Source organism: Epinephelus fuscoguttatus, linkage group LG21 (assembly GCF_011397635.1).
Source record: "Epinephelus fuscoguttatus linkage group LG21, E.fuscoguttatus.final_Chr_v1".
Lineage (NCBI taxonomy): Eukaryota > Metazoa > Chordata > Actinopteri > Perciformes > Serranidae > Epinephelus > Epinephelus fuscoguttatus.
Genome location: NC_064772.1, coordinates 6,925,256 through 6,941,205, shown reverse-complemented (window position 1 = coordinate 6,941,205; position 15,950 = coordinate 6,925,256). Strand labels below are relative to the sequence as shown.

The following is a 15,950-nucleotide window of genomic DNA, read 5'->3' as shown; positions in this document are numbered from 1 at the left end:
AATCAAGGCTTTATATTTATATAGCACATTTCCTTACAAGCAGGATACAAATCTGGCAGCATACAGACTGGATTCAGAAGCTTTAATTTGTTCCTCTTGGAACGTTATCAAATTAAAACACAGCTCAGCTTACTTCCCTACCTGCTTCCTTTATACACAATTTGCTAATTGGTCATGTATTAAATCACCATAAATACTAATTCAAATACACCCCTTGCCCCTACCATTTAGCCCTTATCCCTCTGTTTTGTGCGTTCACACTAAGGGGTAGGGTGTGCTCCTCTTGGTGGGATAAAGGGGAAGGGCAAAGTGTAGAGCTACATGGCCTTCCAAACTGAGGTGATTAAGAGACACGCTTCAAACCAAGTGTTATTAGAAAATTTGGGCAAGATGGCTGCTTCAATGCCCAAGAAGAGCAAATTTCTAAATCCCAAAGTCTTGTAAACCAATGTTCAATGTGTGATTTGAATCAATATCTAAGTTCAATTTTTGTTTTTTATTTGTATTTATGATCATAAAGCTAAATACATTAATGTGACATAACTGTAGCATACATATTCTGATAATCCAGGTGTCCCACAAAAAAAGGATGGGCATTACAGTGCTGGAGTTTGACATGCATTATTACGAAAGGAGACCAGGCGGACCAAAAATAGGAAAAAAGGCTTAGGCTGGACCTTTTCACTATTACGATAACCATCATATTATCTTATTATGATGTTTTAATGTAATATGGTCTTTCTCTTTATGACAAGCATAACAAAAAAATCACTAGTAGTATGTTGATGCCTTGGTAGCTAACTAGCTAGCTTGCTGCATTGTTATTGCTGATTTCATGACAGTCCCACATTTTGACATATTTCCATGTGGCATTACCCACTTTGATGGAATATGATGCCCAAAATTTAACTGAAGTTCAGCAGCGAAGTACCTGCCCTTGTTACAGCCCCTCTAATATCAGTGTACACTGACAGAGTGGGAAGACAAGTTGCTAATGTTAGCCTACAGATCAAGCACCGCCAGCGGCCTGGTAATTAAGCAGTGCTCCCAGCGTAAAACTTAAGTTGTGAACGAATCACAAGCATCCATGCTTAACGATCACCATCAGATAAATGGCAAACATCTATATGATAAAAAAAAAAACATTATTGCCATAGGCATGTCTGTTTACATGAATGCCATCAATGACTACTGATGACGTATCAGAGTCTTTAAGGTTGTCCTATATCATAGGTGACGATTACAACCACTGCCCATTGTAACTCTGTTCTGAGGGGCAAAGGGGCACTCCTAAGAAATGGGATTGGACCTACGTATACAATAAAAACTTTTACACCCCCGGTTGTATGCCTCTGGGTAGCACTTAAAGGAGCAATAAGCGAAATTCATCATTTCTAGATTGAAGGAATTAAAAAATTGCTATGTGAAGAACTAGAGGTGTAATTTCATCTGGAGTATAGCATGACCTCACACACCCTCTCCCTGTGTTGATCTCCAGCCCATTGTTTACAAGCCGGTCCGGCTGCGTGTTCATGTTCCCCCGAGAGCGGAACGTCCACCTGAAGATGACCAGGATCCGACATTACCTCTAAAGAAACAACGGTTGTTGGCGAAGAAGTTGTTGGATAAAGAAAGGGACAGAACTCAGATTAACATTGGCCTTGCATTTCCAAGGTGGAGAGCACTGCGAGAGCTAAAGGGGCTACAATCTGACTCGGAGCTAGCTCTTCTTCTGCTGGACAGGTACAACATAAAGTCAAATGTCTGTTTTAATTAGTGTTACAGTAACGTTAGGCACATGTGCTATGTCGATTCAATTAAATTTAATGTTACAATCGTAGCATGAGTTAATGTCCGGAGCTTGAGTTATTAGCGGCTCAGTCCCAGCAATGGGTCAGGCGTTACGGTTGTGTTAGGTGAGTAGCCTGGCAGCCCAGCTAACATTTGCAATTAGCATTGTAAAATGTAGCCCGGCAGGCAGCCTGGCGGCTGTGTTTAGCTATTCCCCTGCCTATTTCAATGATGATGGTTCCTGTAATAAATGTAATATATTTGCTGAAATGGAGGCGAGACTCAGTGACTAGATGAGCTGGTAGAAGCGCTCCATAGCTGCAAGCTACTCCAGTAGCCGTAGTAGCTCTAGTGCTAACTCTGGGAGCTAACGCTAACATTCCTCTCTTCTCCGTAAGCCGGAGCCGGGAGCCAGTGAGCCTGTCTCACGGAGAAGAGTTGGAACGTTAGCATGGCAGCCGACTAGTGCTAACGCTAACGTCCCCACGCTTAAGCAGGCTCCGGGAATGTTAGCATGGCAGCCGACTATTGCTAACGCTAACGTCCCCACACTAGAGCTCGCCGGAGCCCAGAAGCAGGCTCCCAGAATGTTAGCATGGCAGCTGACTAGTGCTAACGCTAACGTCCCCATGCTAGAGCTCGCCGGAGCTGAGAAGCAGGCTCCCGGAACGTTAGCATGGCAGCCGACTAGTGCTAACGCTAACCTCCCCATGCTTCTCTGCTCCGACACACTGAGCCTGGCGGAGAAGTGTGGGGACATTAGCACTAATAGGCTGCCATGCTAACGTTCCATCTCTTCTCCGTGAGACTGTGAGCCCGGCTCCCAGCTCAGTTGGAGCTGGAGCGTTAGCGTGGCAGCCAAGTAGTGCTAACGCTAACAGGAAAGCAGGGAAATAGCTAAACACAGCAGAGACCGAGAATGAGTGAAAGACATCGCTAACTTCTAAACTAAGCCAAACTAAGTTGGCTGTTTAGGTTTTATTTCCTCGTCCCTGTGGCGAGTGAATCTGCCTGCAGTGAAAGCGGGGGCTAACCGGTGCTTCCTCCTCAGGCTCCACTTCACTCAGCTGCCAGCACAGCCAGTTAGCCTCCACTAGCTTCCCAGCTAGGGTTAGGGTTAGAGTGCTGGAGAGCAGAGGTAGAGGGAGGTGTGGCTCATGACACACTTTGTTTTGCTCTACAGGCAGTGCACAACAGCGAACCTAGCGGTGATTAGCAGCGATTTCGCTAATTGCTCCTTTAAGTTTCTGTTACAGTTTACATCCATGTCTGTGAAAACATGGATGCTTCACACTCATCTTCCCCCTGGCAGCACAGAAGATTTATACAATCAGCACAGTTTCAAGATTAGTGTCACCAATTCAGTATCTGACTAAATGTCTCCCTTCTGCTCCTGAAATGTGATGTTGAGTAATGGCCAGAAAAGTGTTTTATGCACAACGTTATGATGTCACAGTGAAGGTGATCTTTGACCTTCAGAATATAAAATGTTATCATTTCATCATTTATTCTATTAGACATTTGTGTGAAATTTTGTCATAATCTAAGAATTCTGGAGTTATGGCCAAAAACATGCTTTGTGAGGTCATAATGACTTTGACCTTCGACCACCAAATTCTAATCAGCTTATTCTTCAGTCCAAGTGAACGTTTGCGTCAGATTTTAAGAAATTCCCTGGGGGTGTTCTTGGAATATTGTGTTCACAGGAATAAGACGCATGCAAAATCACCTTGACCTTTGACCTTCAACCACCAAATTCTAATCTTTTTATTCCTTATTCCAAGTGGACATCTGTACCAAAACTTGAAAAATTTTCCTCAAGGCATTCTTGAGATATTGTGTTCAGAATCGTACAGACGGACAGACAACCAGAAAACAAACTAACTAACCGCTCGAGGCAATAGTAGACCAGCAGCTCCTGTGTTCATGGAGGTAAAATTGCTGTTTTTCTTAATGCAGTCTGGCTTTGAAAAGAGAAATATAACTGCTTCAGTGTATCTTTGGAGAGGGCTGCCTGACAGCAAGGTAAAGCAATGAAAATATTCTATGGCATACCCATCTGATTATCCACTAGGTGCATCCCAACCACCATCTAGGCTATACACTGACTATGGATAAGTACCTCATACAACCCCACTTCAAAAGATCTGAACTATCCCTTTAATACTTAAGAATTTTGAAATCACTCTATAGGTGACTTCCTCTAATTTAACTTCCTGTTGTTGAGGGCAAGAAAGCTGAAAAGGTGAATAAGCATGACATACTGAAGAAAAGTTGTGTTTTAAGTTAGATGGTGTAGCACTGATGTTGATACTGGTCTGCACCTCGTTATGTGTGAATTCTCAGAGGGTCAATTTAAATCGGCTGATTTGAATTCAAAGAAATACTCCACTGATAATCTTTTGCTTATCAAATACTCACCCACGTTGTAAATTTGAGTTTTTTTGAAAAAAAACCCCATCTTTATCTGGATCATCAAATACTTACTGTGATGCCAAAACATAGACTTTCAATCTGGCTGAACGATTTGGAAAAAATATCGAATCACGCTCATTTTTTGGCCTGATATAACCACTGCAATATGAATTACAATATTGGAGGGGATGATCAATTTTTGCATAATTAATCTCATTTTTATTGATTAAAAAAAAAAATAATCATGTGATGTTTTGTAAGGATCTGTACCAAATAAAGATCATTTCTTAAATCTGTAGAACACGATATATAGGCCAGGACATCACTGCAGCACCACATTAATTTAGAAAGGTATTTTAACAGTTATCTTGATTTTAACAAATACTGCGCCTCCTGCAAATTAGATATTACACTAGTCCATATTATGAGTTTGATGTAATTCCAAGTAATTGTTCAGCCTTAACTTTCAGTTGCATATTTCTTAAATAACATTAAAAAGAAAAAGAAAGAAAAAAAAAACGTTTAAAGCAATGAAAAGCACTAGTTTCGGTCTCAAACAGCACTTAAATAAATTTTCTGACAGTAAAATGATCAAACTCAAGACTAGACAACTCTTATTATCTCTTAAGGTAGAGATAAAACACATGAAACAACGCCTGTACACATGTACTGTATGTGTGCGTATGTGGCAGGGGCTTGCTCACTCTTTATTCACAAAGCAAACAAAGCCAGACACATGTAACCTGAGGCTGAGGACGTGAAACGGTCCTAGATGAAAGTTAACAAAGAGGAAACTGTAACCCTCAGCAGTCAGACGCAGAGAAGCACTGACGTAGACTTCATCATAATATTTAGTTCATTTATCTGAGCTAACATGCACTTGTTTTTGAATGAGATTATCAAATGTTGTAACTCTGGAAACTCTGATAAGCTTTCTATGTATTTAAGCTTCTTGATCAGCTGTAATCTGTTTGTACACACTTAACAAGGTCAGTCGTGAACAGGATTCAGGTTTAAATAATCTGAATTTGGAGTGCAAAGAGTTCAAAGTGACAAGGTTCTTAATTTAGTGAGTTTATATATGCTGATTGATGGATTTTGTTAATTTCAGCAAATCCAGGCTAGCTGTTTCCTTGTTTCCAGTCTTCATACTAAGTTAAGATAAGCTGCTGGTTGTAGCTTCATATTTAGTGTGCAGAAAGAAATCAAATAAGTGTGTTTCAAAAGTGATGTGTGGTGTTGTTGTATGGAGATCACTGTGAGTTATACTCAGTTTGTTTGTGTGTGTGTCTGTTACCTGTCTGCCAGGTGGACTGGCTGGTGTGTGAAAGGGCGTGATTGGTGTGGAGGTCGGTGTGGATACAGGCCTTGTGTTTCCATTGGTCAGGCTAGTAGAGGCCTTGGTTGACATGGTGGTGCTGCTGTGCGTTGTAGAAGTAGAAGAAGAGAGGAGGGGCACGGTGGTGCTGGCTACAGAAGGAGAGGAAGAGGAGGAGGAGGAGGAGGAGGAGGAGGAGGAGGAAGGAGGGAGAAGAGAGGAGGTGGTTTGTGTGGTAGGAGATGTTTTGGACACGCCTGTTGGGGAGGGAAGAATCGGACGAGAGTATGTTCGGAGGGCAGGGGTTGCAGTGGAGGTGAGTTTAGGAGGAGCAGGAACGAGGATGTGGGGAGATGGAGCACCGGCTGTAGATGCTGCCACCTTCGGGACATGGGCTGCAGATACGGAGGGAGCAGGGGTGAGAGGGGGAGGAGGGGAGGAGGTGGTGGGCGTCAGCGTGGGGGCAGGGGAGTCCAGGAGCATGGGGTTGGGGGTGAGCCGGGGAGGGGTGGGGGTTGTAGGGGTGGAGGGGTCGGGTGTGGTGGGGGAAGTCTGAGGGCTGGTTCCATTGGTGGCCTCGCCGTGTTCTGATTGGCTCTGACGAACCAGCTCCCTGTCCATCCTTCAACACCTCAGCACACTGTAACATACAGACAGATCATCATCCCATCAAGTCACTGCATTTTCATAAAGCCCTCTTCATTCACATCAAAGTGGCAATAATAAACACCATTATTATAATAATGGTTCAAAATGTGTTGTGTGTGTCTCTGGTAGTGATGTGTCTGCAGCTCCTCTCAGCTTTATGGAGCTTTATAGTGAGATTAAGCTCACTGTTTATCTGTCCAGGTCACAGCAAAGAATGGTACACGGTGTGACACCACGGTGAGATGCCTTTCAAGCGAATCATCGCTGTGTTTCCAGTGGCTTTTTAAGCAAACGAGGTGCTTTGCAGTGACCCGTCAGTGTTTTTCCAACAGGGACAGTGGCACAAAAAGCGACTGTTTACCAAGACACGTCTGCATTTCCTGCCGGGATACAGGCACATAAAGTGATTGTTCTTTACTGAGAAATCATTGTGTTTCCTTCCAAGATAGTAGCATGAAATGCAGTTGTTTTTTTTATCGAGACATTCTTGCGTTTCTTGCTGGGATATTAATGTGAAAAGTAGTTGTTTTTTCCCAAGACATCACTACATTTCCTGGCAGGATAGTGGCACATAAAGTACATGTTTGTTACTGAGACATTGTTGCATTTCCTGACACAAAATTAGCAAGAAAATTGTTTACAAAGACATTGCTGTGCTTCCTGCTGAGATGGTAGCACAAAGTTGCAGTTGTTTTTTAATCAAGACATTATTACATTTCCTGCTGCGATAGTAACAAGAGGTTATTTTTTGATCAAGACATTGCTGCATTACCTGCAAGGACAGATGCACGAAAAGCTCTTAATTTTTTTTACTAAGATGTTGCTGCATTACCTGCTCGGATAGTAGCACAAAAAGCGGTTGTTTATTACCAAGACATTGTTGCATTTCCTACTGGGACGGTGGCATGAAATGCAGTTATTTTCTACAGAGACATAGCTTCTTTTCACCCGGGGATTGTGTCCCCAAAATTGGATATATTTTAAGCCAAAACATGATCTTTTCCTAACTAAAACTAAGTTGTTTTAGTGCCTAAACCTAACCACACACTAACCACAGTGTTGCTGAAACATAAAGTTTCAGCATATCAGTTAGAATAATGTGCAAATGTAATGTATCCGTGGTTTGCAAAAACATACAATGCCAACATTTTTTCTGCCGATTGGGTTGAGAAAGTCACAATACTCTACCTGCTCAGCAGCAAACAGAAGAAAGACACAGTTAGAGACAAGCTGGTGAACATAGTGGAGCATTTAACAGCTAAAAAGACAGGTATTTCCCTCAGGAGTTGGTGGATACCAAAACCAGAACAAAAAGAGGGAGAAATATGGACTGGATTCATCAGGTGGACGCAAACACAAACACCTCTGAATCAATGAATCATCATGTTGATCTGTAACTGCTGGATGTGGAAATAAGTAACTGTTTGTTAACAAGTTCAACACATCAACTTAAAAGTTGATGATATGTTAATGTTGTGTTCACAACTTGTTTCTGCATTAAGTTTTACTTACACAGTGACAGCTGTACAAATACGACCTTCGTGGAAGGTTCATCAGAAGAAAACCTTTCCTGTTTCCTGTCTCATGTTGTTTTCTACTTACTTAACTATTCACAGTAAACACAATTTTGACCTAGGGTGCCCAAACATTTGCATGCCATTGTATGTTAAGAAGGTCTAGGTGAAGAGAGTGTTGTATGCTGCACGGTTTGCTGTGTTGTTAAAAGCATCAATTTATTGATACATATAGATTCGCAATATTTGCAATGACTTTGATACTCATTTTCCACAGTATAGATACACCAGTACCAGCTGAGCTTTCTCTTTCTCTCTTATTGCTAATGTTTACTACAGTCAATCTGCTGCTCTCTGCTACTAACAAAGAAAAGAAAAGCCATCATTGTCTTGTTGTGCCCTTGTTATGACTGTTTCTTAATAAAGAAACAGTCATAACAAGTGTGCGCGAGTTGCCATGTAAACACAGGATGCCTGCAGGGCAGGCTAACTGACCACAATGAGAAATTATGCTATAAAAGTGGAATAAATTATGTCTTTTCAAGTCAATTTTACATGCCGCGGCTTCAGGGCACTTGGATTACAACGGACGAGCTGTTCTGACGTTTTTGAAATGTATTAGCTGAGTCTTATTACATTTCCAAAATGTGGGTTCCATCCATGCACTTCAAGTGTAGCTGTTATTCCGGCTAGCTGTTATCCACCGATACCCAGAACGAGTTTTGTGGATTAAAACTACACTGGACTTCTTGTCGGCATGAGGGTCAGTAAGTACTGTCTATATTTTCATTCTAAAGTGGCCAATTCCTTTAAGTTTAAATCCATGTCTTTTCAGACTCATATGTAGCTATGACAGTAGATGATAGTTCAAATATGGATATTGCTGCAAAGAAGCTACATATACTAAAAATTGATCTTTCACACTCATCTTCCCCTGGCAGCACAGAAAATCTATACAATCTGCACAGTTTCAAGTTTAGTGTCACCAATTCAGTATCTGACCAAATGTCTCCCCTTCTGCTCCTGAGATATGACGTTGAGTGACAGCCAGAAAAGTGTTTTTGCAAAACATCATGATGTCAAAGTAAAGTTTACCTTTGACAATTTGGATATAAAATGTCATCACTTCATCATTTATCCTATTAGACTTTTGTGTGAGTTATAGCCAAAATATGTTTTGTGAGGTCACAGTGACCTTGACCTTTAACCTTGAGTCCAAGTGGATGTTTGTATCAAATCTGAAGAAAATTCCCTCAAGGCCTTCCTGAGATATCGGGTTTACAAGAATGGGGCGGATGGAACAGACAACCCTAAAATTATTGCTGTGGCGGAGGCATACTTGGCCCCACTCCAATCAATGTATGATTGGTTGATGGCAGGTTGGTCATTTTCCTAGAAATTTAGGGGTTCTAGCAAGTAGCCAGCATCCACCTCTCTTCTCTCATTATTTATGCTGATTTCAGTATTTTTAGATCCAGTATTTCTCTTTCAGGATTCAGTTGGGGGTTTTTTTCAAAAAAGAAATTCAGTATTTTTTTTGTGTTTTTTTTCATTCTTCACTCAGCTCCCTCCATTGGGAAGAGACAGTTAGAAAGTCAGCACCATTATGCATATTTAAATCTCTCCTGAGAGTGTGACCATGACACTTTGGCCTTTACATATGGTCAAACATTATGTGATATAAATAGATGTGTTTCAGGTAAATCCCGGCCTCCATTAGCTCCTTGCTGGGTCATTTAACAGACTCTAACTTGAATGCACCAACAGTAAGGTGCAGACCAACGTGAGCCTCACTGCACCTTAACATTAAAACACAACCTCACATCACCTTGATAACTAAAACACAGTTTAGAAAAACAGTGTGTTATAATAATACAATAATACTCTTTTCTATGGGTTTAATAATAATTTCCTAATTATTTCCTCAAAGATTTCCTGCAAAGAACTACTGCGACTAATTATCAAGAAAATGGAGACAAAGAGACAGTTTAGCTGTTCAGAGTTGACTGCTACATTTAAATAAAACATGCTGAAAACCACTGACCATCAAAAAGCCAAATACTTAAAACAATTTAAGACTTTATCTGAATCCTGGCTACAGCTCATAAGACTTTACTTTATACGAAATACTATCCTACAACAACACAACAGAGGAGACAAAACCAGACAACCTCAGATGACATTACACTAATATTTCGCCTGAATATTGGCCCACAGCCAATGACAAAATACACACACACACACACACACACACACACACACACACACACACACACAACATGAAACCAATAACAGGTTTTTGGTATGAATGTGTTGAAATAATCCCTCCACCTGTCTTTTAAGGACACGATCATGTGACAGTCTGTCACATTTATTACAGCTGTCAATGATGCTGACGTTTAAAATGTTAGACGTCGCCGCTGATTGTATCCTTCACTGATTCATGACGTTGTTACTGTCAGAATCAGCTGTGTGTGTTGGATCAGAGCCAAGGCAAGAGTTCATGTGTCAAAATTGAAAAAATTAAGAGGCTTAAAGTGGTGCTCCACATGTTGCAAGGAGAAGCACAGGGATCCCAGTGGGTCTCCCAGAGGTTCCTTTATAAAACATTTTCTTCTAGCATCACTATAATATATAATACCCTTACATGGAGGTGCAGTGTGGTAGTTTATAGTGATGTCACAGTTCTCTCGGGTACACCCTGCAGGTCCCCAGACTATCACAGGGCTGACACATACAGAATGACAACCATTCACGCTCACACTCAAGCATCTCACAAGCAAGTTCAAGTCACCAATTAACCTCATCTTCATGTCTTTGGACTGTGGAGAACCCTGGTAAAACCATGCTGACATGGGGAGAACATGCAAACTCCAAAAAACAGGGCCCCAGCCAGCTGGTGGGTTTGAATCTGGAACCTACTTGCTGTGAGGCAACAGCTTACCACTGCACCACCTTGAAAAAGCTAAACTCTAATTTTCTAGTAGGCTACCAACAGTTTAATTTGTATTTCCAATACTGATCATTTATATAATTAAAAAAAGATACTTAGCTTCTGTGTCTCAAGACGATATTGAATCAATATTAGTGTTGTTAAAATTATCAATTTATGGATACATATCAATTTTGATTATTTGAAAGTGTTTAAATGCTCATCTTCAAAAGTATCAATACACTGGTAAACACAGGTGGATTATGACATAATGGGCCCCTGGGCCCGGATGGACAAAAGGGCCTCCCCCCAGCAGCAGATAAAACATGCAGCTGTTTCTCCCCAAAGAACTGAAGGGGACATACTGCACAAAGCACTCAGTGCATCTAAAGTCCTGCAGATAAACTGAGGAAATGGAAACACTCTTTATTAACATATCATGATGGTTTCTTAGTTGTGACATCTTCAAAGTGAATGTTTGGGTTATTCCTTATTTTTTTTTTAGGACTTTTGGGGCTCTGTTACTGGCATGATGACTACTTTGACAAGTAATGTAAAGTTAATAACAGCAACTTCACACAGACGCTCTGGCTTAGGGGTCCCCTGAGCCCTTGGGGCCCAGTAGGCCCAATCAGTAATACACCCATGCCAGTACCAGCTGTAGTTTGTCACTCTCTCTTATTGTTGATACAGTATTTCGGCGGTTTTCTGCTATTAACCAAGAAAATAAAATATGTAACTGTCATGTTATAGTCTTCTGTTATTTATCTTTTGTTTTGTTTTGTTTTGTTAACTTGTACACTCTCTATGTCAATTTTCACTGTGGTATCAAAAATGGTATTGAATACTGATATTTTTCAAGGTACTGTATTGAAATGACAAATTCCAGTATCGTGACAACACTATTATATACAAAAAACATCAAAATTCATTTTCCCCCCGCTCTGTCTCACTGGTGACACAAGTGCAAATATTGTAGTGATTAAATAATGATTATTATTATCATTGATTAACCCCACTGCTTATTTTTGCAATTAATCAACTGTGGTCTTGTTGAATCTATAAAAGTACAGCAATCACAAGTTCCCAAAGCTCACTGTGACATCTGCAGATGATTAGTTTTGTCTGACCAACAATCCAAAACCAAAAGATATTTAGTTTTCTCTGACAAAAGATGAAGACAACTAGAAAATCCTCACATATGAAAAGGTGGAACCATGTGGCATTTGTGCTTAAAATATTTTTAGCAAAATTGTGGGCAAATTATGTTTGTCCATCACCTAATCAATTAGTCAACCCATTGTCTCGGCTCTGAAACTATGTACATGGATTTTGTCAAGTCAAAACCAACAGAAAGAGAGTTTTGGAGCCTGGGGGTCCCAGAGTGGCTCCAGGAGGCCCCTAACATCACTACAGTTGTGCCTACTGAATTATCTCCACAGTTTGGCTGTTTGCATATAGAAATGGGTTCAAAATCTCATTAAAAGGAGGTCTCTGGTTTAAACTGGGTCTCAGTCTGCAGCTTGAACTCAGCTAACATCCTCACGCAAGCAGGTGCCACTCCACGCACCGCGGGCAGATGCTGACATCTGGCCCGCAGCCTGTTAACTGTTGACAGCGTCACTTTTTTTTTTACTCCCGCAATCGACGGCGGTGACACTAAATGAGTCACACTGCACACCGGTGACAGTTAGGCCAGAGATCATGCATGTGACTATCAAAAAAAAAAAAAAAAAAAAAAAAAAAAAGATGGAGACAGGCCTTCACAGTGGAGAAGTCTCACGATAATAACATTTAGGAAATGATCATGTCCACGTTATGCGTAAAGCGCATTGGCCACTTACCCACTGAAATTGGCGTCGTTCTGCAGCTTATTCCCGGTGTCGTCCATCCAAAAGTGACCGCATGTCTATAAAGTCTGTTGGTGTTATCTGATGAGCGGGTCTGGGCTTTCTAGCAGGGTCGACAGGCTGAAATGGGCGTGTATGAAGCTTCACTTCCTCGTCTGACAGCGCAGGGGCTGCTGCGAAGTGCGCGTAACCGTCCCCGAGACAATAATTTCAGCAGCCTCACCTCTGATTCTTTGCCTTTAGCCCCTGCAGAGAGGCAAAAACGCAAAGTTGCGCTGCAAGGCAGGCCCGTTTATGATGTGCATGGGCTTGTGTGTGTCGCACTTTGATTAGGATTTCATCACACCCCGGGCTTTTCCTGCGGAGCAGTCCGTGAATCCAGCAGCCAGGGGGGATTATGGTGCCCGTCGTTCTCTGGTGTACCACCACCGTCACACCTACCGGGTCTGAAGTGGGAATCAGCCCGGCTCGGGGCCACCGTGTAGCGGCTGCGAGGGGCCTGGTTAGTCCGCTGGTGGAGAAATGCAATGGAAGGCAGTTTTCACAAGGCGACGGCGGCGAGACAGCACCACTCAGAGCTCAGGAGGACCGCAAAGACTCTCATACTGTACAAGCAGGCTGCATCATGCCAACTGTAGTGTCACACTATGGAGGAAGTATTCAAATGATCAGAGGCAGAAGTAGCAATACCACAACATAAAATATGCCATTATCCTGCATTCAGCAGTTTGCATCAGTAAAAATACCAATTTATTATCAGCTAATATATTTCAAGCATCAAAGATTAGTACTCTTTATGCAGTGTTACATCACATTATTCATGGGGGGATTATGAGACGATGGGCCCCCGGGCACAGGCATGCAGAATGCCCCACTCCGTATGCTACATATGAGCAAGACACACAGACTTTGTGGTCGTTTTGCCTCTTTTTTGTTTTGTTTTGTGTCTCTTTGGAGTTGTGCTGTGTCTCTTAAAGGTTTTTTTTTCTTTTGATACTTTCTTGTCTCTGATTGTAGCTGGGGGAGAAGTGTGACTGATTACCCAGGGCCCCACCTGGAGGGGGGCCCTCAAAAAGTCTGGAATGAAAAGTTTAGCTTTCTTTGCATTTTTTTTAATTTCTCAGCTAATTAGTGCCATAGCTAAATTGAAATTGGCTGAATATATTGGTTGAAAGACTGAACTTAGTCAAAAAATAGTGGAAGCTCTCTGAGGCCCCTCTCACCCCTTAAAGGCACAAAATGGTTTAGTCCACCCCTGCACAGGATTTGTCTCTAGCACACAGCTAGAGCCATGTGCGTGACCGCTTGTGCTGCTGGTGCACCAGACTGTCATATCCTCCCCCAAAAGGGAAATCAGGATTCCAAAAAAGAAAAGAAAAGAGAAAGACAGCAAACTGACTTTGTGGTCTCTTTGTGGTCTGGCAGAGGACCCCAGAAATCCCCATTTTAATTTGTGGTCTGGACCACCAAGTGACACTGGACCAGTTTTCTCCTGGTCAGTACGTGTTAATTTGAGTGACATTTTCCAGCTGAAATATTTAGAACATGTGCTTTTGTATTGCCCGATGCAATCATAGAATTAACAGAGGAATTTTATCTTGACAAAAATAAAGACAACAAAAATGAAAACATTTACACTGTAATTTAATGCAGAAAAGGCTACATTTTCTGGCAGAGGACCCCCAAACCCCCATTTCATAGGCTGTCTGTGCATGTAGCTTTCAACCATCTCAGACACACAAAACCTTTCATTTAAAACCCCAGATCTCTTCGTTAGGTAACTTTAATTATGCTTCGTCTTCTCTTCCTTTTTAAAAACTGTGCCTTTGTTCTTTGTTTGTAATGTTTGTTTTTAATCCTTTCAAGTAGCTACTTTGTAAAAATATCAAAGAAAAAGTGTATTACATTCTAACTATCAAAACAAAATCTAACTTATAGTAGTTTATTTTGGTGTGTGTGTGTATTACTAAAACAAGACAAATACATACAGTATATTTATATTCTATGTTGTAGCCTGGCCTATAATCTGACGGTATGTGGTCACGTGAGCTGTGTGGAGTCGCGTGTCAGTAATCGGATGAGCCTCTGTCATTGGCAGACTGGACTTGGCTCTGAGCGCCTCGGACACCTACTGACAACATATACTCTGCTGCGTCACTGACTTTAATCTGCAGCTGCGTCGAATAGCTCAGACAGCCAGGACCATACCGGAAACCAGGCGGCCCTGCCTTCAAAATAATTGTAGAATTTCAAATGTGTTTGAGGGTAAATACTTCATCGATGCACACAGGAAAAAGGGCACAAAACAGTCAGTCATGTCGCACCCAGTCCACAAAGCAACACCGTGATGTCTCTGCACGTGTCAGTGTACAGTGACTTGATGGTTTTCTGTTGGTCCTCACACACAGAACAGAAATTTCAATGCAACAATTTCGCTCCCATTTTACAGGGTTAAGTTTAAGATCAAAGTGGTTTTTTTTTTTGTTTTGGTTTTTTTTTAATTTGGTTTGCAGATTTGTTAAAATCCATCTTAGTGAGCTTCTCCTTCTCCAACATGATCTATCCACCTGACAGGTGGCATATTAAGGTACTGATTACACAGTGTCATTACTACACAGGTGTGTCTTGGGATGGTCACAACAAAAGGCCACTCTATACAGTGACATAGATGTCACAAGTTCTGAGGGAATGTGCCATTGGCAGGCTGCCTGCAGGAATGTCCACCAGAGCTGCTGCCTGTGAACTGAATGTTCATTTCACGACCATAAACTGTCTCCAGTGTTGTTTCTGATCAGCATCAGTGTCTAAAGGTTCAGCGTCTTTTTGGGGCGAAATATATACAGCGGCAGTAGGAGCACTTGGGGCAGTGACCCCCAAACTGGGAGACTGGCTTTGGCAGATATTCCAGGAACAACATCTGAAACCTCAGACCAGAAATGTGCAGTCCTAGGAACAGCTAAGATACTGTGCAGAACCCTCAGACTTACTGATACAGATAAGAGGGTGAGAGGGTGGATACTTTATGGATACTATTACTTGGATAAAAGCACAAAAAATGCTCTTAGGACTGCAACAGAAGCACCAGAAAATACTCAAGTTTGAGAAGCTGAAATCTGATGTTTGCTTTGAAAATAATCATTTGCTTGTCAAAATTGTTGCAGATTATTTTTTGTTTATGCATCTAAAGCCAGTTTATCGTGAGGGCTGGTTGGTTGGACTTCTGCTATGCTAAATAGTCCCCGATGATCTGATTTGATAATAACATTAAGAAATGAACACTGATAACATCAGCTTGGAAGAACAGAGAGATGGGCAGGCTAGGATACTGTTCGTTGAGTATCTTCTGGACAATTAATAACAGTTCAAAGGTTTTCATAAATATCTGACATTTGTGTATCCTTTCCTTGTTCTCTGTACATCATATAGCATAGGCTAATTATTTATGCTCAGTGGATGAACGTAAGGGGTAATATTGTTATATG

At 41.5% G+C, this 15,950-nt stretch overlaps 1 protein-coding gene across 4 annotated transcripts in view; it reads right to left on the bottom strand.

Moving 5' to 3' along the window:
• si:ch211-230g15.5 (polyhomeotic-like protein 3) overlaps nucleotides 1-13,042 on the bottom strand; it is a 44,819-nt gene extending 31,777 nt beyond the window's left edge. For 3 of the 4 annotated variants that reach the window (XM_049564782.1, XM_049564783.1, XM_049564784.1), the window contains exons 1-2: nucleotides 12,463-13,042; nucleotides 5,504-6,164 (exon numbers count right to left, since the gene is read on the bottom strand). In XM_049564782.1, the coding sequence (XP_049420739.1) occupies nucleotides 5,504-6,145 (642 nt within the window). In that variant the 5' untranslated portion in view covers nucleotides 6,146-6,164; nucleotides 12,463-13,042. The remainder of the gene's footprint in view (nucleotides 1-5,503; nucleotides 6,165-12,462) is intronic. The other variant, XM_049564785.1, reaches the window with a different exon arrangement.
• Between the last annotated feature and the right edge of the window lie 2,908 nt (nucleotides 13,043-15,950).